Source organism: Aquarana catesbeiana, linkage group LG01, assembly GCF_042186555.1.
Source record: "Aquarana catesbeiana isolate 2022-GZ linkage group LG01, ASM4218655v1, whole genome shotgun sequence".
In the NCBI taxonomy this organism is placed as follows: domain Eukaryota; kingdom Metazoa; phylum Chordata; class Amphibia; order Anura; family Ranidae; genus Aquarana; species Aquarana catesbeiana.
The window spans coordinates 653,023,631-653,045,381 of NC_133324.1; the positions used below are offsets into that span (position 1 = coordinate 653,023,631).

The 21,751-nt window shown below is 40.7% G+C and overlaps 1 protein-coding gene across 4 annotated transcripts in view; it reads right to left on the reverse strand.

Moving 5' to 3' along the window:
* Positions 1-21,533, reverse strand: part of LOC141110180 (alcohol dehydrogenase 1-like) — a 56,872-nt gene extending 35,339 nt beyond the window's left edge. For 3 of the 4 annotated variants that reach the window (XR_012236258.1, XM_073601395.1, XM_073601391.1), the window contains exons 1-3: positions 21,435-21,533; positions 16,602-16,703; positions 8,703-8,844 (exon numbers count right to left, since the gene is read on the reverse strand). Coding sequence is in view for 3 of the 4 variants with exons in the window: in XM_073601395.1 (XP_073457496.1) it covers positions 8,703-8,844; positions 16,602-16,703; positions 21,435-21,452 (262 nt within the window). In the remaining variant the exon portion in view is untranslated. Of the gene's footprint in view, positions 1-8,702; positions 8,845-9,013; positions 9,119-16,601; positions 16,704-21,434 lie in introns of all 4 variants that reach the window. The other variant, XM_073601409.1, reaches the window with a different exon arrangement.
* Positions 21,534-21,751: the final 218 nt, after the last annotated feature.

Genomic DNA, 21,751 nt, shown 5'->3' on the forward strand with positions numbered 1-21,751 from the left:
CCTCACCAAAACCCACGATACTACCTGAGTTTGAGCTATTTATGCCCTAATAAAAGGTCTAATGAAAAGGATGAGAGTATTGTCACACCATTTTGTAACAACATGTTTCCATAAGATACAAGCTATTGCTCATATCTGGCATGCATCTACTGTACTGTTGTGAATCTGTGACATGTCAGAGGAGCGTCCCCTCCAGCTGGCTGATATGTTCTCAATGTTTCATTACTGACAGATGTAGGTTGTTAAGCTCTGGTTAAAGGGCTTTCTTACTCCATGATCCTCATTGTATGAATAAGCTCCAGATGGAGCAGGACCAGGTGGAACTGTTTGTGCATTGGACATGTGAATAAGCAGGTATGTGACTTTTAATGGAGAGCAGCTTCTGTCTTTTCTTTTTTGTTTAACAGTGGAACCTACAGAGTGGCCAATGACCGCTGGGAGCCTGCACCCAGAGCCAGAGGAGTGATGGTGGTGTGTGCCTGGAGCAGGACTAAATATTTTTCAATAAATATAAAATGCATGTTAATCATTGCCTGTGAGAAAGAAGCCTAAGACTTTTATAAGTGGACATGACAAACACTTTAGAAAAAAATACAACACGCCAGGGTTTACGACAAAATATTTTTAAGGCTCATTCCAGTCAGGCTCAGCAATTAAAAAATATCTCTCTATGCTTTCCTGCTCTGCCCTTTGTCTCCTGTCCCCACCAAGGCTCAACAGCCTCTTAGGTGTTACCAAAACTTGATTCTTTACCTTAATACTTACTTTGCTTTATGTATATGTTGAGTGTATACCTTTTGTGTCACCCGTAGCTGTTCTACACTTGTTATCAGGCCCATCTGGGACTGACCCAACCAGGACAGGGGCTTTTGAAGAGGACTGCAAGGCGACCTTTTGTCTACTGACCATGGGCCTTGGCTTTTAAGGGAAGACTACTTTTTGGGAGGTTTGTGCCTGGGGGACCCTTGGAGGGGTCTTGTTTAGGATTCAAGTTCATATCTCCCCAAAACACACACACTCTGGGAATGGGAGGACCCAGATACATATTTGGGGCACTATGCCCAATTCAGCAATGACTTCTTTAGACTGTGAGCAGATGTTAATATAATAACCTCAAAGCAACCTGATTCTGGGTTCTCCTGATATAATCTGTTTAAAGTGTGTTGTGTTAAGTGTCTTTGTCCCATTGTGTGCCTCCTAGGTGAACATCTCTATTGTTAATTGAGTCACCTATTGTTTCTGTCTGTCTGATCATCTCTTGGAGATGTGATTAATATTGTGACCACTGTACCTTGCTATCGAACTATTGTGGGATGTTATATGTTTATATTGATTAGCTTACTTAGATTATGTTTATGTTGGCTGTAATTTAGCTATGGTAATTATATTCTTGTTTATAGTTTGTATTGTTAAGGTAATGTGATCAGGCCCTACCTGGTTCTGTATGCTATATAAATTATGTGTGAGTTTTCAATAAAGAGTGTTCCAGTTTGCATCTAAGCTATTGTTGGCTAGTCTTGGGCTCTCAGCTAGACATGTGCAGTATGAAAAAATTTGTTTAGTTTAGTTTAGTTTCAATTTGTTATTTAACTAAATTAGTTTACTTAAATTCGTTGCATTCATTACTTTCGTTTTTGGGATTCATTTAGTTTCGTATTCAAATTTGAAAAATTCGCCCGTATTCGAAAAAATTTGACCGCATTCAAAAAAAACTATCAAGATTCGAAAAAATTCTACCGCATTCGAAAAAAAACTATCAAATTCAAAAAAATTCTACTGCTTTCGAAAAAATTTGACCGAATTTGAAAAGGTAAAACTATATATAAACATTTTGTGAAATTCGAAATTCGTATAGAATGAAAGTGAATTTGAATAGAATAGAAAATAATAGAAAAGAATAGCATAGAAAAACAATAGAACAGAATAGAAAAAAATTATAATATATTCTATTCTAATCTTTTCTATTCTAATTCATTCTGTGCCAAATTCCAATTTCGGAAGAAGGTTTTATATATATATATGTAGAAAGAAATATAGAATAGATATATATATATATATATATATATATATATATATATATATATATAGAATAGAAAATAATAGAAAAACAATGGAACAGAATAGAAAAATTATAATATATACACACATCGGAGTCCATCTCCCCATCACTGAGGAGCTTACACTGGCTAACGATAAAGAATCGGATCACATTCAAGACCTCTGCCTCACCCACAAGTGCATACAAGGAAACGCCCCTCAATACCTTCGAGAGAGAATAAAACACTACACACCCAATCGCAATCTGCGATCATCCAACAAAAACCTCCTCCTCGTTCCCAAATACCGCTACAAAGCAAGGGGAGAACGCAGATTCGCAGTCCAGGGACCTCGGCTATGGAATACTCTTCCGACTCACATCTGCATGGAAGAAAACCATCTGGCCTTTAGGAAAAAACTAAAAACCTTCCTCTTCTAACAAGCTGCTCAGACACCTTGAGGCGATTCAGTTCGCATTTGCAGCGCTTTACAAATCATTCATTCATTCACATGATTTATTTATATATATATATATATATATATATATATATATATATATATATATATATATATATATATATATATATATATATATATATATAAACATGTAGACTGAAATCAAATTTGAATAGTAAAGATTGGAATATAATAGAAAATAATAGGACAGAATAGCATAGAAAAACAATAGAACAGAATAGAATAAAATATAATATATATATTATATTTTAGTCTATTCTGTTCTATTGTTTTTCTCGTCTATTCTTTTCTATTATTTTCTATTCTAATCTTTTCTATTCAAATTCAAATTCAATATATACGAAATTCGAATTTCAGAAGCCATCTTCCGAAATTCGAATTTCACATAGAATGAATTCAAATTCATATAGAAAAGTTTAGAATAGAATAGAAAAGAATAGCATAGAAAAAAATGATATATATCTATATATAGATATATAGATATATATATCTATATATCTATATATCTATATATAATCTATATCTATATATATCTATAGATCTCTATCTAGATATAGATATCTATATCTATATAGATATATAGAAACGATGAGTCAGGATTGCTGCACAGGAAATTTATTTCCATAAAAAAAATCACAAAGATTACAAAGACACCGAGCTGATACCAGATGCAGCTGGCTGCGACGTTTCGGGCTTTCACAGATAACGCCTTTTCTCACAATCGTATGTCTGCAACTGGTCACATACATCACATGTTTAAATATACACATAACTTCGTTAATTACATTTAATTAAGCTGGAATTCATTAACCCACATTTGGTAACAGATTTTTTAACTAGTCATCTCTCCTCTTTCTACGTGGTTGGAACAATCAATTGTCAACAGGTGCTATCATTCTTTTGCCAAAACAAAGACCAAAAAAAGGAAAAAGAAAAAAGAGAAAAAAGAAAAAACGAACAATAAGAAAATAAAATTAGATCAAAGACCCAACAAAACCAATAAACATTATATATCACAAAAAAAATTATATATCACGAAAAAACTATTTTATATCACAAAGAATCTTTTTCTTATAGAGAAGATATTCCTCTCAGGAAGGATTCTCCCTATAACCTCTTTAAACAGATGGAGATTCAACTATGAAATTGGGATATTATCCCTTAACGATAACATCTAAACAAACAAATACAGATCAAAATCGGTATTTAACCCTTTAGGCTGTATCGTATTTAAACGGTTAATCCAATAAACTTCACATTTTTTCAAAGTAAGTTCTCTATCACCCCCTCGTCTATTCATGGATACACCATCAATGACCATGTATCTTAACTGAGATACTGTATGTTTCTGTTCTGTAAAATGTCTAGATAATGGGAGGAATATCTTCTCTATAAGAAAAAAATTCTTTTGATATAAAATAGTTTTTTTGTGATATATAATGTTTATTGGTTTTGTTGGGTCTTTGATCTAATTTTTTTTCTTATTGTTCGTTTTTTCTTTTTCCTTTTTTTGGTCTTTGTTTTGGCAAAAGAATGATAGCACCTGTTGACAATTGATTGTTCCAACCACGTAGAAAGAGGAGAGATGACTAGTTAAGAAATCTGTTAGCAAATGTGGGTTAATGAATTCCAGCTTAATTAAATGTAATTAACGAAGTTATGTGTATATATAAACATGTGATGTATGTGACCAGTTGCAGACATACGATTGTGAGAAAGGACGTTATCTGTGAAAGCCCGAAACGTCGCAGCCAGCTGCATCTGGTATCAGCTCGATGTCTTTGTAATCTTTGTGATTTTTTATGGAAATAAATTTCCTGTGCAGCAATCCTGACTCATCGTTTCTATATATCGGTCCTTGGGAGGGACCAGATTTCTAGCACGGCCAAGATCGTCAGTGCGCCTCACCCTGCATATGGTGATATCAATTTCCCTGTGAGGCAGCACCGATCCAGACTGGATTTTGAGGAACAATGGCAACAGGTGGTTCATTTGCCTAATCAGATGAAGATGTAACACGAATATACACAGCTACCACGGGATCACGGAATTTTCTAGTGGACAGTTCGTCCGTACAGCTAACAAGAAAACTGGAAAAGATTTCACAAAAATCTATATCATTGGAATTACATGAAGTGACTCTGACAGAGTATTACAGATCACAATTGGTTCCCCCGGGGTCTGAGGGTTCGTATAACGCCTACCCTATTTTCTCAAGATGAAGAGTATAAAAAGCGATTCACACAAATAATCAACAAGTGTTCTTTTGATCTCATTACCTTAACAGTTGAATTCTTACAAAAAGAACGAATTTCTGTGACAAAAGAAATCACACAACTGAAACAGCAATTATCAGACATGGTGGGATAAATGGACTTTCAAAAAACAAAATCAGAATTGGAAGAAAAATTAACTAACCATCGGAAATCCATAGAAGTGCGGAAACGTACAAAGATGGATCGGGATCGGGAGGACTATGCAAATAACCGAGTCTACAATTGGACTGATACTAATCGTTTTTGTGGAAGATCTAGGAATGGTAAACGCCAACAACAACTGTCCACATCCAGTTCCTCAATGGCATCCACAGGTTCCTCCACAAATACAACTGGGTCTTTTTTAAATTGGGGACCCCCAAGTACAAGAGCAAGTGGAGAGGAGGCAAGAAACGCCGACGGAGTGACAACAAGATCTGCTGACAAGATACGAAACAGACAGAGGACTTGAATGTGGTACATAACATTTCTTCTTTTCCTCTTAGTGAAATAGAAATGAAGGTTCTAAATAAGGGACTTAATTTTTGCCCAAAAGAAAGGATGGATGTATTTAGACTGAAACAAGATCTGTATAGGTTTTATAGGAACATACGTTTAAAGGCTTTCTATTTGTCTAAACCGTCAATGCACAGTTCAAACCCGGTGAAAATGTCTATCTCTAATATGGGGTTAAAAAATAAAAGCACATTCGTGCCCCCAACTAATAGTCCGGCAGCAGAACTGTTCATTGACAAAGTTGAGACGGATATTAGACAATTTTTAGAAGATCGGTCTAGAATTGACCATAGACAAAACAATCTGAGCCGAGAGGAACAAAATGCTTTGTCTTTATTATCAAACAGAAAATAAATCACAATAAAGCCAGCAGACCAGGGTGGCTCTATACTGGTTATGGACACTATTAAGTATGAAGGGGAGATAAAAAGACAATTGGCTGATTACAATGTTTATACACCTTTGGATAGTAATCCTACCACGCGGGTTTTAACTAAAATAAAAAAAGTTGTAAAGAAGGCCCTACAGATAGGAATAATAGACGCTAGTACAGAAACCTATCTAATACCAGAACATCCCATTACACCCATCTTTTATGTGCTGCCTAAGGTGCACAAAGACCCAAATAACCCTCCGGGTCATCCAATTGTTTCTAGTATTAATTCAGCCACTATGTCTATTGCTAAATATTTAGACAAACATCTTACCCCTCTGATAGAGAACACCAAATCCTATATTCAGGACACTCAAGATTTTTTGTCCAAATACAGGATTTAACCCTTCCATTAGGTGCTAGATTGGTAACATGGGATGTAGCCAATTTATTCACTGCCATTCCACACACCCTGGGATTGGAAGCTTGCAATTGATTATTATATTCATCTAAAATATATGATGACAGACAAATCACATTCTTCTTGGAGTTGCTTACCATAGTGCTGGAAGATAATTACTTCCTCTTTAAGGATGTATATTACTTACAAAGTACAGGCACTGCGATGGGCTCGAATGTCGCCCCCCCCCCCCCATATGCCAATGCGTTTATGAACATGCTAGAAGAAGCATTTATTTATCACTGTAATTTATACACAGATAACTGTATCACATGGTTTAGATTTATAGATGACGTGATTGGCATATGGGTGGGCGACCAAGAGTCGTTGTATCTTTTTGATTTTTATTTAAACAACTTGATTTCTGGTTTAAAATTCAATATGTTTTCCTCAGATACAATGGTTCCCTTTTTAGATACTCTGTTGAGTATACAGGACAATCATATAATAGTTGACCTATATAGAAAGCCCACAGACCGAAATCAGTTATTACATTACTCCAGCTTTCACCCCCCAGGGGTATTCAAATCTATACCAAGAAGCCAATTGAAACGTATATCTAGGATTGTAAATCAGAAATATATAAGAGAGTGGAGATTGAGTGAGATGGAAGACAGATTACACCAAAGAGGATATCCAGGTGATATAGTTTGGCAGGAACGTACTAATTTAGATCAAAACAAAGAAAAAAATGTAACCTATAGACTGCCCTTCATCTCACAATTTCACCCATTCTCCAATAAAATCAATAATATAATTAGAAAGCATTGGTCAATATTGAATAAAAATTACCCGACCATCCCTGAATTTTACCACCCCCCTTTACCATCATATCGGAGAGTTAGAACACTGCGCGATAGATTGGTCAGATCAGACCAATATAGCACACCCATTCCTCGCATTACATTTTTAGGTCCCCCAAATCATGGGTCTTATCCTTGTCTATCACGTACCCAATGTACCAGTATAATAAAAGGGAAAAGTTTCTGCCATCCACATAGAGGTTATAACATTAAAGATCATTACACATGTCAGTCTTCTTATGTTATATACATCATTAAATGCCCATGCGGTTTACTTTATGTAGGAGAAACAACCCAGAAGGTAAAAGAATCGCAAGACACAAGTACTCGATTCGTGACAAACTGGATAAACTCCCATTATCTAGACATTTTACAGAACAGAAACATACAGTATCTCAGTTAAGATATATGGTCATTGATGGTGTATCCATGAATAGACGAGGGGGTGATAGAGAACTTACTTTGAAAAAACGTTAAGTTTATTGGATTAACCGTTTAAATACGATACAGCCTAAAGGGTTAAATGCAGATTTTGATCTGTATTTGTTTGTTTAGATGTTATCGTTAAGGGATAATATCCCAATTTCATCGTTGCATCTCCATCTGTTTAAAGAGGTTATAGGAAGAATCCTTCCTGGGAGGAATATCTTCTCTATAAAAAGATTCTTTGTGATATAAAATAGTTTTTTAGTGATATATAATTTTTTTTTGTAATATATATTGTTTATTGGTTTTGTTGGGTCTTTGATCTAATTTTATTTTCTTATTGTTCGCTTTTTCTTTTTTCTTTTTTCTTTTTCCTTTTTTTTTGTCTTTGTTTTGGCAAAAGAATGATAGCACCTGATGACAATTGATTGTTCCAACCACGTAGAAAGAGGAGAGATGACTAGTTAAAAAATCTGTTACCAAATGTGGGTTAATGAATTCCAGCTTAATTAAATGTAATTAACGAAGTTATGTGTATATATAAACATGTGATGTATGTGACCAGTTGCAGACATACGATTGTGAGAAAGGACGTTATCTGTGAAAGCCCAAAACGTCGCAGCCAGCTGCATCTGGTATTAGCTCGATGTCTTTGTAATCTTTGTGATTTTTTAATGGAAATAAATTTCCTGTGCAGCAATCCTGACTCATCGTTTCTACATATCGGACCTTGGGAGGGACCAGATTGCTAGCACGGCCAAGATCGTCAGTGCGCCTCACCCTGCATATGGTGATATATATAACATCTTCCGAAATTCGAATTTCATATAGACTGAAATCAAATTCGAATAGAAAAGATGAGAATAGAATTCTTAGAATATTATATATATATTATATATATATTATTTATATATTATATATATTCTATTGTTTTATTATTTTATATTCTATACTATTGTATTTTTTAGAAAATCGCTTTCTATTTTTTTCTAATTCGATTCGAATTTGTTTTCAAATCGAATTGGTTTTCGAATTCGATCGTTTTTTTTTCCGATTCGTTTAAATTCGTTACTTTTGTAATTCGGAAATTCGGATGCATCCGAATTTCCGAATAATGAAAAATTCATCCGAATTTCGATTCGGAACGAAACTATATGCACATGTCTACTCAGCTATAATATCTGGTTCCTGGGTCCAGACTGAAGGAAGCTTTATATCATAGCAGAAGCACCCAAGCTGGGTGCTGGATGGTTCAGTCACACCATCCTGAAGCAATTGCCAGTAATTCCATCTGTACCCATGTGTCCTGCAGTTATTTGTCAATAGTTCTGCTATATTTTTTTACTTTTCCATACCTGGATTTAGGTCAGTCACTCCTTCTCCAACACTTTCAACTATTCCAGCTCCTTCATGGCCGAGAATAACTGGATAATCAATATTTTTCATGTCACCGTGCAGAGCATGATCATCTGTCCGACATATTCCTGTAGCCACCATCTGAATATGGGAAAACAATCAGACATTTGAGTCAGTGCGTAAACGTTAATTTTTTTAATACTTAAATACACTTCTAAAGTGGAACTAAACTCTCTCAATCAACATTAACTACTTTTAATTCTTATGCTGCTAGCATTAGTAAATAGATAGGAAGGTAAATCATATTTACTTAAACTTTTTTTCGCATTTCTTCACTTGCTTCCCAGTCTCTGGTCTAGGCCAAAATGATGTCATACAACCCAGAAGTCTTCATGGACACTTGATTTTATTTCATCTGGAAGGGGAGGACAAGATTTCTCAGCTAAGCACAACCTCCTGCTTGCATGACGGAGCTAAAGACAGATGGATTCCAGGAAGTAAATGCTACATGAATCATCTGCCCTTACTCAAGAAATGCAAGGGGTGAGTTTTTCAAAGTGATTTCTTAACAAAATAAAGACTTGAGACATGGATGGATAGGGGAGTTTGCTTAGAATATTAAAATTGAATGAAATCTCATTTTCAGTTTGTGGTGCTCAGATACCATTTAGTTCAACTGTTAGCAAGCAACTGTACTCATCAGGTGTTAAAAAAAATTGCTCTGACATATTGCTGCATGCAAACAATTCTGTTGTATAATGATGGATTTCTGGCGCTTGTCGTCAGTAGCAGACAGATTGCTTTCTCGTCAGCAGCACTGTTCGGTCCAGGGCAGGAGCACATTTTCAGAGGTGTTAGCTGTCCAGGAGGCTCTGGAATGTTGCAGGACTGAAGGCTGGGGAAAGTATTTGCTGGCATTGGATCAGGCAAAGGTTTTTGATGGTGTCAATCATGAGTACCTCTGGCTTCTCCTTGACAAGTATGGCCTGGATGGTGGGTTTATTGGATGGCTTAAGACTTTATACAGAGAGTAGGGATGAGCTGAACACCCCCCGGTTCGGTTCGCATCCAGAACATGCGAACAGGCAAAAAATTTGTTTGAACACGCGAACACCGTTAAAGTCTATGGGACACGAACATGAATAATCAAAAGTGCTCATTTTAAAGACTTATATGCAAGTTATTGTCAGAAAAAGTGTTTGGGGACCTGGGTCCTGCCCCAGGGGACATGTATCAATGCAAAAAGAAGTTTTAAAAACTGAAGTTTTTTCAGGAGCAGTGATTTTAATAATGCTTAAAGTGAAACAATAAAAGTGTAATATTCCTTTAAATTTTGTACCTGGGGGGTGTCTATAGTATGCCTGTAAAGGGGTGCATGTCTCCCGTGTTTACAACAGTCTGACAGCAAAATGACATTTCTAAAGGAAAAAAAGTCATGTAAAAAAACTACTATCGCTAGCGTCGGCTATAATGAATTGTCGGTCCGGCAATACACATAAAAGTTCATTGATAAAAATGGCATGGAATTTCCCCACAGGGGAACCCCGAACCAAAATTAAAAAAAAAAAAATGCATGGGGGTCCCCCTAAATTCCATAACAGACCCTTCAGGTCTGGTATGGATATTAAGGGGAATCCCGCGTCAAAATAAAAAAAATGGCGTGGGGGTCCCCCTCATAATCCATACCAGACCCTTCAGGTCTGGTATGGATTTTAAGGGGAACCCCGCTACAAATTTTTTTTAAAAATGGCGTGGGGTCCCCCCAAAAATCCATACCAGACCCTTATCTGAGCACGCAACCTGGAAGGCCGCAGGAAAAGAGGGGGGGACGAGAGAGAGCGCCCCCCCTCCTGAACCGTACCAAGCCACATGGCCTCAACATTGGGAGGGTGCTTTGGGGTAGCCCCCCAAAGCACCTTGTCCCCATGTTGATGGGGAGAACGGCCTCATCCCCACAACCCTTGCCCGGTGGTTGTGGGGGTCTGCAGGCAGGGGGTTTATCGGAATCTGGAAGCCCCCTTTAACAAGGGGACCCCCAGATCCCGGCCCTCCCTGTTTGAATTGGTAATGGGGTACAAATATACCCCTACCATTTCACAAAAAAAGTGTCAAAAAGGTTAAAAAACACAAGAGACGGTTTTTGACAAGTCTTTTATTAATTTCTTCTTCTTCCATCTTCTTTCCTCTGGTCTTCCTTCGGTGTTGTTCTTCTTCTTCTCCATCTTCTTCTTCCTCCGCTCTTCTCCTCTCGCATCTTCTTCTGGCTTCTTCTCCGCTCCGTCCGTGCGATCCGCCTCAGTGGGAGTCTTCCGCCGTGTGACGCTTCGTTTCTTCTGACACTTCTTATATAATGGAGGGCGGGGCCACCCGGCGACCCCGCCCTCCTCTGACGCACGGGGACTTCCCTGTGGCTTTCCCCGTGTTGTAAGAGGGGGCGGGGTAACCCGTTTAGGTAACCGCCCCACTCTGACAACACGGGGAAAGCCACAGGGAAGTCCCCGTGCGTCAGAGGAGGGCGGGGTCACCGGGTGAAACGAAGCATCACATGGCAGAAGACTCCCACTGAGGCGGTTTGTGCGGACAGAGCAGAGAAGACTCCCACTGAGGCGGTTTGTGTGGACAGAGCGGAGAAGAACCTGGAGGAAGAACAGAAGAAAGAAGATGGAAGAAGAAGAAATTAATAAGGACTTGTCAAAAACCATCTCTTGTGTTTAACCTTTGTGACACTTTTTTTATGAAATGGTAGGGGTACATTTGTAGCCCATTACCAATTCACATGGGGGGGAGAGAGATCTGGGGGTCCCCTTGTTAAAGGGGGCTTCCAGATTCCGATAAGCCCCCTGCCCGCAGACCCCCACAACCACTGGGCAAGGGTTGTGGGGATGAGGCCGTTCTCCCCATCAACATGGGGACAAGGTGCTTTGGAGGGCTACCCCAAAGCACCCTCCCAATGTTGAGGCCATGTGGCCTGGTACGGTTCAGGAGGAGGGGCGCTCTCTCGTCCCCCCCTCTTTTCCTGCGGCCTTCCAGGTTGCGTGCTCAGATAAGGGTCTGGTATGGATTTTTGGGGGGACCCCACGCCATTTTTTTAAAATTTTGTAGCGGGGTTCCCCTTAAAATCCATACCAGACCTGAAGGGTCTGGTATGGATTATGAGGGGGACCCCCACGCCATTTTTTTTTTATTTTGACGTGGGATTCCCCTTAATATCCATACCAGATCTGAAGGGCCTGGTATGGAATTTAGGGGGACCCCCATGCATTTTTTTTTTAAATTTTGGTTCGGGGTTCCCCTGTGGGGAAATTCCATGCCATTTTTATCAATGAACTTTTATGTGTATTACCGTACCAACAATTCATTATAGCCGGCGCTAGTGATAGTAGTTTTACGTGACTTTTTTTCCTTTAAAAATGTCATTTTGCTGTCAGACTGTTCTAAACATGGGAAACATGCGCCCCTTTACAGGCATACTGTAGAAACCCCCCAGGTATGAAATTTAAAGGAATATTACACTTTTATTGTTTCACTTTAAGCATTATTAAAATCACTGCTCCCGAAAAAATGACTGTTTTTAAAACTTTTTTTGCATTGATACATGTTCCCTGGGGCAGGACCCAGGTCCCCAAACACTTTTTTATGACAATACCATGCAAATAAGCCTTTAAAATTAACACTTTTGATTTCTCCCATAGACTTTTAAAGGGTGTTCCGCGGCAAATTCGAAAGCCGCGGAACACCCTTTAAAAGTCTATGGGAGAAATCAAAAGTGCTAATTTTAAAGGCTTATTTTCATGGTATTGTCATAAAAAGTGTTTGGGAACCTGGGTCCTGCCCCAGGGGACATGTATCAATGCAAAAAAAAGTTTTAAAAACAGTCAACACCCCAAATTGTTCGCTGTTCGGTGAACAGCCAATGTTCGAGTCGAACTCATGTTCGACCCGAACATAAAGCCCATCCCTAACAGAGAGGCAGAGAGCTTCATGCTTGTTAACAGTTGGGTTGGACGGCCCCTCAGGGTTGGATCGGGGGTGCGCCAGGGGTGTCCGCTGAGCCCTTTGCTATACGTGTTCGCAATCGACCCCTTTGTCAGAAGGCTAGAGAGCGGACCGTTGTGCGGGGTGCCGGTGGGCATTACTGGTGAGCCGCTCTTGAGGGTTGTAGCCTATACTGATGACGTTTCTGTCTTTATCTCTGGGACAGAGGAGGCGCAGGAGGTGGTCTCAGTGATAGAGCAGTATTCGGAAGCATCAGGCTCCATGGTCAACCATAATAAAGGTGACGTTTTTTGGATGAGCAAGGGAGGTGAGAGCTTTGCACTTCCGGACACCTTCCCGAGGCCTCAGCAGAAAGTCAAAGTATTAGGCATCAAGTTTGGCCCTGATGATTACAGTAAATCAAATTGGGAAGCCAGGCTGAATGATGCTGATGTCAAGGTGAAATGCTGGAAGGGGTGGCGGCTTTCCTTGAGGGAAAGGGTGGACTTGAGTAAGACCTACCTGATTCCTACCTTTCTGTATGTCAGCTTTATTTGCATCTTGCCAGAGTCCTGCGATACCAGGATTTATAGTTGTTTCTTCCAATTATTATGGGGGAACAGGCTGAATCTTGTGAAGCAGAATGTGACTTATCTATCTAGGCGGAAGGGTGGCCTAGAGATGGTCAACCCGGTTGTGTTCTTCTTTCTGATGTTTTTGAAACATAATTTTGGTAACATGCAGGTAGAGAGACCGTCTGGATGTGTAGGTATTTTCCAGATCTGGTTTAGACCTTTTCTGGGCTGTTGGGAGAGTGGCGGGCCAGTGAAAAGCCTAAGGGTCAAGCATGGTAAGCTCACGGCTTATGTTGCCTCAGGCCTGAAAATTCTTAGACGGTGGCAAGTGACAGCGTAGGATATCAGGGCCCTCCCTAGGAGACTCCTGGGTGAGAAGATCGTGGGCACTTTCATGCGCCACTGGCCTAAAGGGATTGCCCAGGTCATATTATGAGGGAGGGTTTACATTTGATAAATTCTGAGCGGTTTACCTTGAAATTTAGGGACCAGGCCTGGTTCGCTTTCCACGGTAGGCTCTATGTGAGGGGGAACGTGAAGTGCCGTTCTTTGGACAATCGTGTTTGTCCAAGAGCGGAGTGTCAGGATGAAGTGGAAACCATGGACCACTTCTTTTTTTTTTTTTTTTTTTAAAGATATGTTTATTACAGTTTTTTTTTAACTTACAAACATACAAAGACAAAACAAAAAGGACCTAATAAGGACCAGCATAAAGAACCAAGATACAGAATGCTCTTGTGTCAGGCGAGAATGATAATTGGTTAATTCATCCATTAGGTATTATACTAGAAAGCAAGTTAGATCATTCACAGTGTCAAACTCCATAAACAGGCATGTTTATACCATGAGTCAGAGGTATGTTTAAGCGTCACAGTTTTAAACAAGGATAGGGAGGTACGTAAGATAGTCATTCCAGGTTCTGGTGGTGTACATCCTCGATAAACGATGTTATGTAGTGTTTCAAATGAGGAAACCATGGCTCCTTCAGTGGTGGTACATGCATTATTTGAGTCGTCATGAATCATGATCAGTCATGAATATTGACCAATTGAGATGCCTGATAGTAAAGATAAAAGTCAGGGAAAGCTAACCCGCCAGCTGGGACGGGAGACGAAGCATCTCCAATGCCACCCTAGAGGGTCTACTGTTCCAGAGGAACGCGATACATATAGAGTCAATGCTCTTTAAAATCGTTTTGGGGATTTTACAGGGGGAGTTAGCCAGGACATACAACAACTTAGGCAAATATATCATTTTGAGGATGTTGCCCCGTCTCATCAAGTCTAAAGGCAAGTCCCTCCATTGTTTGGTTTGGGTCTGTAATTGAAGCAGTAGTGGGCCTAGGTTATTAGTTATATAGAGGGACAGTGGCATTTGTACCACAACTCCTAGGTACCTAAAGGAGGTAGTTATTTGTAGTCTAGAATCCGAGTGAATCTGTAAAGCAGGGGCTTGGTCTAGGGGAAAAATAATGGACTTGTCCCAATTCACTCTGAATCCGGAAAAGTCTCCAAAAGTGGTTACAGTAGTTAACAGATTGGTGAGTGAGTCGTGTGAGTCTGCTAGGTAAACTAGCGTATCATCCGCATAGAGTGAAATTTGTTCCTCTATGTCATTGATGGGTAGACCGTGGATTATTGAGGAGTTAAGGATCTGGACAGCCAGGGGCTCCATAGCCAACGCGAATAGGAGGGGCGATAAAGGGCAGCCTTGTCTGGTACCCCTGGTGATCCGAAAGGTCTCAATAATCTGTGAATTAATATGAATGCGGGTAAGTGGCATAGCATAGAGGAGCCGTATCCAGGCTATCAGCCTAGGGTCAAGACCATACAGATGTAACACCCGAAACAGATACGTCCATTCCACACTGTCAAAGGCCTTACAGGTGTCTAGGGATACAACAACTCGGGTGGGTGGACAGTCATGCGAATACGTCAGGTTGTGGAACAGTCTAGGGATGTCCATCCTGGTCGATCGGCCTGGTATAAAGCCGCCTTGGTAGCTCCCTACCAACTCAGCAATCTCCTTATTGTTAGCCAGGACTTTAGCCAAAATTTTTACATCTACATTAATAAGAGATATCGGTCGATAGGAGTCACATTTTAGTGGATCCTTTCGAGGTTTAAGTATTAAAACAATGAGTGCTTCCCTCATTGAGGGGGAAAGCACCCCTTCCTTTAGGGCCTCATTGTATGTTTTAAGTAAAATAGGACTAAGGAGGTGTTGAAATTTTTTATACCATTCAACTGGAAAACCGTCTAAATCCGGCGTCTTATGAGCTTCTGTGAAATCGCCAGTGAAAGTTCTTCCACAGAAAGTGGCTCATCTAATTCTTCTCGAACCTGATCTGTCAAACGGGGGAGTGTAATTTGGCTTAAATAGTCTTCAAGTTGTGTCTCAGAGTAATCAGCTCTAGAAGTGTAAAGATCCCAATTAAAGGAGAGAAAGGCTTCTGCTATATCCTGAGGGACATCGCTAATTGTATTCCCCGAGACCAATATTCTGGGGATAGAGACAGGGGGACAATCAGATCTGGTAAGATATGCGAGCAGGCGACCGGCCTTATTACCATGTTCGAATATCTTCTGGGTGACATAGAGGATATGTTTTTTGGCAAGATCTAACAGGCGGAGTTCATATTCCTTGCGGCAGTGAAGCCAACAGGACAGTGCATTGGGGTTTTGGGAGTATTCCGCCTCTGCCTGCATTAGGGCACCTTCTAACTCCTCAGTACATTGCTGGGCATTTTTGTGTATGATACCGGTAATGGACATAAAGGTACCTCTCAACACAGCCTTGGAAGCATCCCAGGCTGTGGTGAGTCCAGTGGTACCCTGGTTCATACTCCAGTAGTCGGTCACGCCTCTTTGACATTCGGCCTGCACAATTTCATCCTCAAGCCAGTGGGGGTTCAATCTCCAGACCCCAAGGCCTGATCTTGGCAGGAGGAGGAGACCAACCAACAAAGGGGCATGATCCGAGATCCCTCTTGGTAAGTAGGAAACTGAATGGACCAATGGAAGTAAATCCCCTGGGGCGAACGGCAGGTCTATACGAGACATAGTATGGAAGGAGTCAGAGTGGCAAGAGAACTGGCGGTCTCCTGGGTGTTTCCAGCGCCACACACACAAATTGCGTCTTCTAGTTGGCCCCCCTACTTTTGTCCCTGTCTCCCCATGTGCCCCCCCTAAATATGAAAGCTGGAGACGCCACTGATCAGAACAAACACTCTTCAAAGTGGCTTGACATTGGTAACATGAAACAAGTTTCAACGGCGTTTACCAGTTTATGACAAAACATGAGGATCAAGTTTTTTGCGATAGATAGTAATAAACGTGAAAACTCTACCTTAATGCGCACCTCACGAAACCCTGGAGGTTGTACCTCCACTTCTTCAATAGAAAGTGGCTGATTTTTGCCCCATGCGACAGCTGCTCTGCATTTTATCACCTTAGGAAAAATTACACATACGAAATGACACATAAATTATGCTTTAACATCATTTCATCAAGTGGTGGGTGGAGGCACACAAGAGCTACATCAAGCACAGGATGCCTCTAGGAAAGTGTGGTCTATCGCTAATCTTTGAGACAATTAGCACAGTACAAGGATGCCATGGAGTCCTAGTCTCATTACCCGAAGACCCTGTAGGCCTCTTTAAAGATGCACCCTGTGCATCCTCAAAGGTACTTATGTTTTTTCTGTTTCTATCAGGAAAAGAGCTAGTCTCTAAAGCCATTCTGTTTATATTTTATGTAGATACAGCTTGCCAGTTCAATTAATGAACTTGAAATATCGACATGGTTCAATACGTGGAATTAGTAAAAATCCTGGTTTTGTTAGGTTTACTCAATTTGCATAGCCTGTGGTGAATTTTTACAATGCAATACCGTCATGACTAGGGTTGGGTTCGGGGGTGTTTGAAATCCCACATGCCAGATCCCGCTAGGAAGCCGATACAGCACACAACTAATCACAGGCAGTGAGACACTTCCTGATCTGTGCAGCTGAAGACCGGGAAATGTCTCACTGCCTGTGATTAGCCATGAGCAGTGTTGGCTTTCGGGCAAGTGGGATTTTGAACACGCCCGAGCCCATTCCTAGTCATGACCTTTACAAATGGCTAGAACATTTGACGGGCCAACGGTATTTTGACAGTTTAAGACCCGATTCACACCTATACTTTTTATCATACTTTTTGAAATCAATGAACAATTAAATCAGTGGCCTCCAAACTGTGGCCTTTTGCTCACCTTTGTCTGACTTGTGGAGTCTTATTCCTCCAACTGATATTAGCCACTATTCCTCGCCTTGCTACATTTTACCATTCCTTTGACTGGCACCAACTGTGGGGTCTAGATTGTAAGCTCTAACGAGCAGGGCCCTCTGATCCCTCCTGTATTGATTTGTATTGTAAGTGTACTGTCTGCCCTCATGTTGTAAAGCGCTGCGCAAACTGTTGGCGCCATATAAATCCTGTATAATAATAATAATAATACTATTCCTTCCACTGACACCAACGACAGTGCATTAGGCGCTATTCTAGGGGGCATAAAACAACTTGGGGGCATAATTCCTATCATGGATATAAAAGATTGTGCATTATTCCTCCCAGTGAGAATGATCCTCCTGTTTGGCCCCCTCCCCAAAGTCTAAAGAACAGTAAACTGGACCTTTGAAAAGTTTGGAGACCCCTGAGTTAAATCAATGAAAAACATGAAAAGGTATGTTTCTTTGCAAGCCAATGCTTGCAACTATACGTCAACAATGCGTGAACATGCATTTCAGTCAACATATACCGTCAGGTCCATAAATATTGGGACACTGACACAATTCTAATCTTTTTGGCTCTGTACACCACCACAATGGATTTGAAACGAAACAAACAAGATGTGCTTTAACTGCAGACTTTCAGCTTTAATTTAAGGGTATTTATATCCAAATCAGGTGAACGATGTAGGAATTACAACAGTTTGTATATGTACCTCCCACTTTTTAAAGGGACAAAAAGTAATGGGACAGATTAACAATCATCCATCAAACTTTCACTTTTTAATACTTGATTGCAATTCCTTTGCAGTCAATTACAGCCTGGAGTCTGGAACGCATATAGACATCACCAGACGCTGGGTTTCATCCCTGGTGATGCTCTGCCAGGCCTCTACTGCAACGGTCTTCAGTTCCTGCTTGTTCTTGGGGCATTTTCCCTTCAGTTTTGTCTTCAGCAAGTGAAATGCATGCTCAATCGGATTCAGGTCAGGTGATTGACTTGGCCATTGCATAACATTCCACTTCTTTCCCTTAAAAAACTCTTTGGTTGCTTTCGCAGTATGCTTCGGGTCATTGTCCATCTGCACTGTGAAGCGCCGTCCAATGAGTTCTGAAGCATTTTGCTGAAGAATATGAGCAGATAATATTGCCCAAAACACTTTAGAATTCATCCTGCTGCTTTTGTCAGCAGTCACATCATCAATACAAGAGAACCAGTTCCATTGGCAGCTATACATGCCCACGCCATGACACTACCACCACCATGCTTCACTGATGAGGTAGTATGCTTTGGATCATGAGCAGTGCCTTTCCTTCTCCATACTCTTCTCTTCCCATCACTCTGGTACAAGGCTTGTGAAGCCTGTGAAGGCTTTTTTAGATGTTGTTTGGCAAACTCTAATCTGGCCATCCTGTTTTTGAGGCTCACCAATGGTTTACATCTTGTGGTGAACCCTCTTTATTCACTCTGGTGAAGTCTTCTCTTGATTGTTGACTTTGACACACATACACCTACCTCCTGGAGAGTGTTCTTGATCTGGCCAACTGTTGTGAAGGGTGTTTTCTTCACCAGGGAAAGAATTCTTCGGTCATCCACCACAGTTTTCTGTGGTCTTCCGGGTCTTTTGGTGTTGCTGAGCTCACCGGTGCGTTCTTTCTTTTTAAGGATGTTCCAAACAGTTGATTTGGCCACACCTAATGTTTTAGCTATCTCTCAGATGGTTTTGTTTTGTTTTTTTTCAGCCTAATGATGGCTTGCTTCACTGATAGGGACAGCTCTCAAATGCAAATAGCACACTTGAAATGAACTCTGAACCTTTTATCTGCTCCTTGTACATGGGATAATGAGGGAATAACACACACCTGGCCATGGAACAGCTGAGCAGCCAATTGTCCCATTACTTTTGGTCCCTTAAAAAGTGGGAGGCACATATACAAACTGTTGTAATTCCTACACCGTTCACCTGATTTTGATGTAAATACCCTCAAATTAAAGCTGAAAGTCTGCAGTTAAAGCACATCTTGTTTGTTTCATTTCAAATCCATTGTGGTGGTGTATAGAGCCAAAAAAGATTAGATTGTGTCGATGTCCCAATATTTATGGACCTGACTGTATATGCCAGACTGTATAAGTGTGAATCTGGCCTAAGGGCAAGTTCACATCAGCGTGTGGTGTGGGAAACCCATGTTCCCTGCACATTTCCCACTCCATGTTCAAAAGGCACTGCATTTGCAATCTGCAGCGGGTATCAGTGTAATGCTTAAAGTGATTGTAAAGTCAGAAGGTTTTTTATCTTAATGCATTCTATGCATTAAGATAAAAAGCCTTCTATGTGTAGCAGCCACCCTCAGCCTCCCCTAGATGTCCCTCTAGCTCCAGCAATGTTGTAGGAATGTCTCGGCTGTCCAGGACTCCCCTCCTCATTGGCTGAGACAGCAGCACAGCGCCATTGGCTTCCGCTGCTTTCAAAGTCAGTCAGCCAATGGGAATAGAAAGGGGGCAGGACCGAGCCACAGCTCCATGTCTGAATGGATATATGGAGCTGTAACTCTTCTTGGGTGCCCCCATAGCAAGCTGCTTGCTGTGGGGGCACCCAATAGGAGGGAAGGGCCAAGAGAGCCAAAGAGGGACCCAAGAAGAGGAGAATCCAGGCTGCTCTGTGCAAATCTACTGCACAGAGCAGGTAAGTATGACATGTTTGTTATTTTTATAGAAAAAAAAAATGACTCTTTAAAATCACTTTAAGATGTGCTATGCACAGGTTGCAAATGCAGTGCAATTGTCTGCACTGGATTGCATGGTACAGAAGTAGCATGTGATCAGATTGCTCTGCGTTTCGTAAAGTAGCGCATGCACTACTTTTGATGTGGTTCACCACGATTTCAGCCCATTCAAATGAATGGGCTGAAATTGCATTGCACCCATATCACACAGCATGTTCCTGTATGAGGAAATGTGTGAACCTGCCGTAAACAAAGTCAATGCATGGAGGAATACCTTTGCAGTCCTAAAAATTCTAGTAGCCTGGTAATTATGCTGATCCTCTAATTTAGATATTTTCTGACGATGATCTGGGATAAGTATGTAGCCAGTAAAGTTTGATTCTTGGAACTGAAGGAGTGTCCTGGATTAGTGACTCAAAGTACTAAAGCCATTAATTGTGTATGACAGCCAGGCACCTAGCATTTTTCAGAGCGAGGTCAGCAGTGGCAGAGATATGCCTTAGGGCTCATTCAGATTTGTGCATTTTGGGAAAATTTATACACCAAAGCATGATGACCCCCCCCCGAACCCCAGGGTTTTCACAATACAACTCAACATACCTAGGCAGGTGTCACCCCTGTGCATTATGGTGAATTGCATTGTATAAAATGCTGCACACCCTTAAGCCCTGGTTCACATGTGTGCGATTTGACATGCAATTTGACATGTCAAATCGTTGGCAATGGCACCGCCCTAATCAGTGCGATGTTGCATTTGCAGCTCCGCACCAATTTCAAAGAGTTTCTGTACTACTTTTTGCGATTTCGGGATGTGATTTCCATTGACACAGATGTCTGTGAAATTGCGGCCGAAATTGGGTCTGACATGTGGGAGTGAAATCAGCTGAACTCGCACGGCTTCATTCCCGCAGCTCAGTGTGAACCTGGGCTTAAAAATGAATTATTTTGCACTGAGGCATCAAAATGTGTGCAAAATATTCAATGTTAACATGTGTGCGGCAATGCACTGCATCACATTGTGGCAGTATGAATGGGCTGATCTGCGTTCTCTGCAAACTACTACTCAAAAATCACCACTGCCTGATCAAATGGTATTACTATCTCATAATTAAACTGTGCAGTCATTATTGGACAGCTATCACCTTCAGCCCATATCTGATTCACAATGCGGTAATTGAAAACTCTTACTTTTCCTGTATGATCCATTGTTACAGCAAAGCTTCGCTATCAGCAGCAGCACACCTAGTAAGCCTATTCTGTACACAGTTCCTCTTCCGAATGAAACACGTGATCACAGTCACATGATCAAAAAGCCAGCAGCTGCTGTGAATGCATTCTGCTGCCCTTAGTACTTTCTCTGTCACATTACAGACCAAAACTTTGCAGCTCAATTAACACATTTGGTGATCCATCCAAATACACTTCTTAAAACTAAAGGAACACTTTGAAAACACATCAGATTTCAATGGGGAAATATATCATGCTGGATATCTATACTGATATGG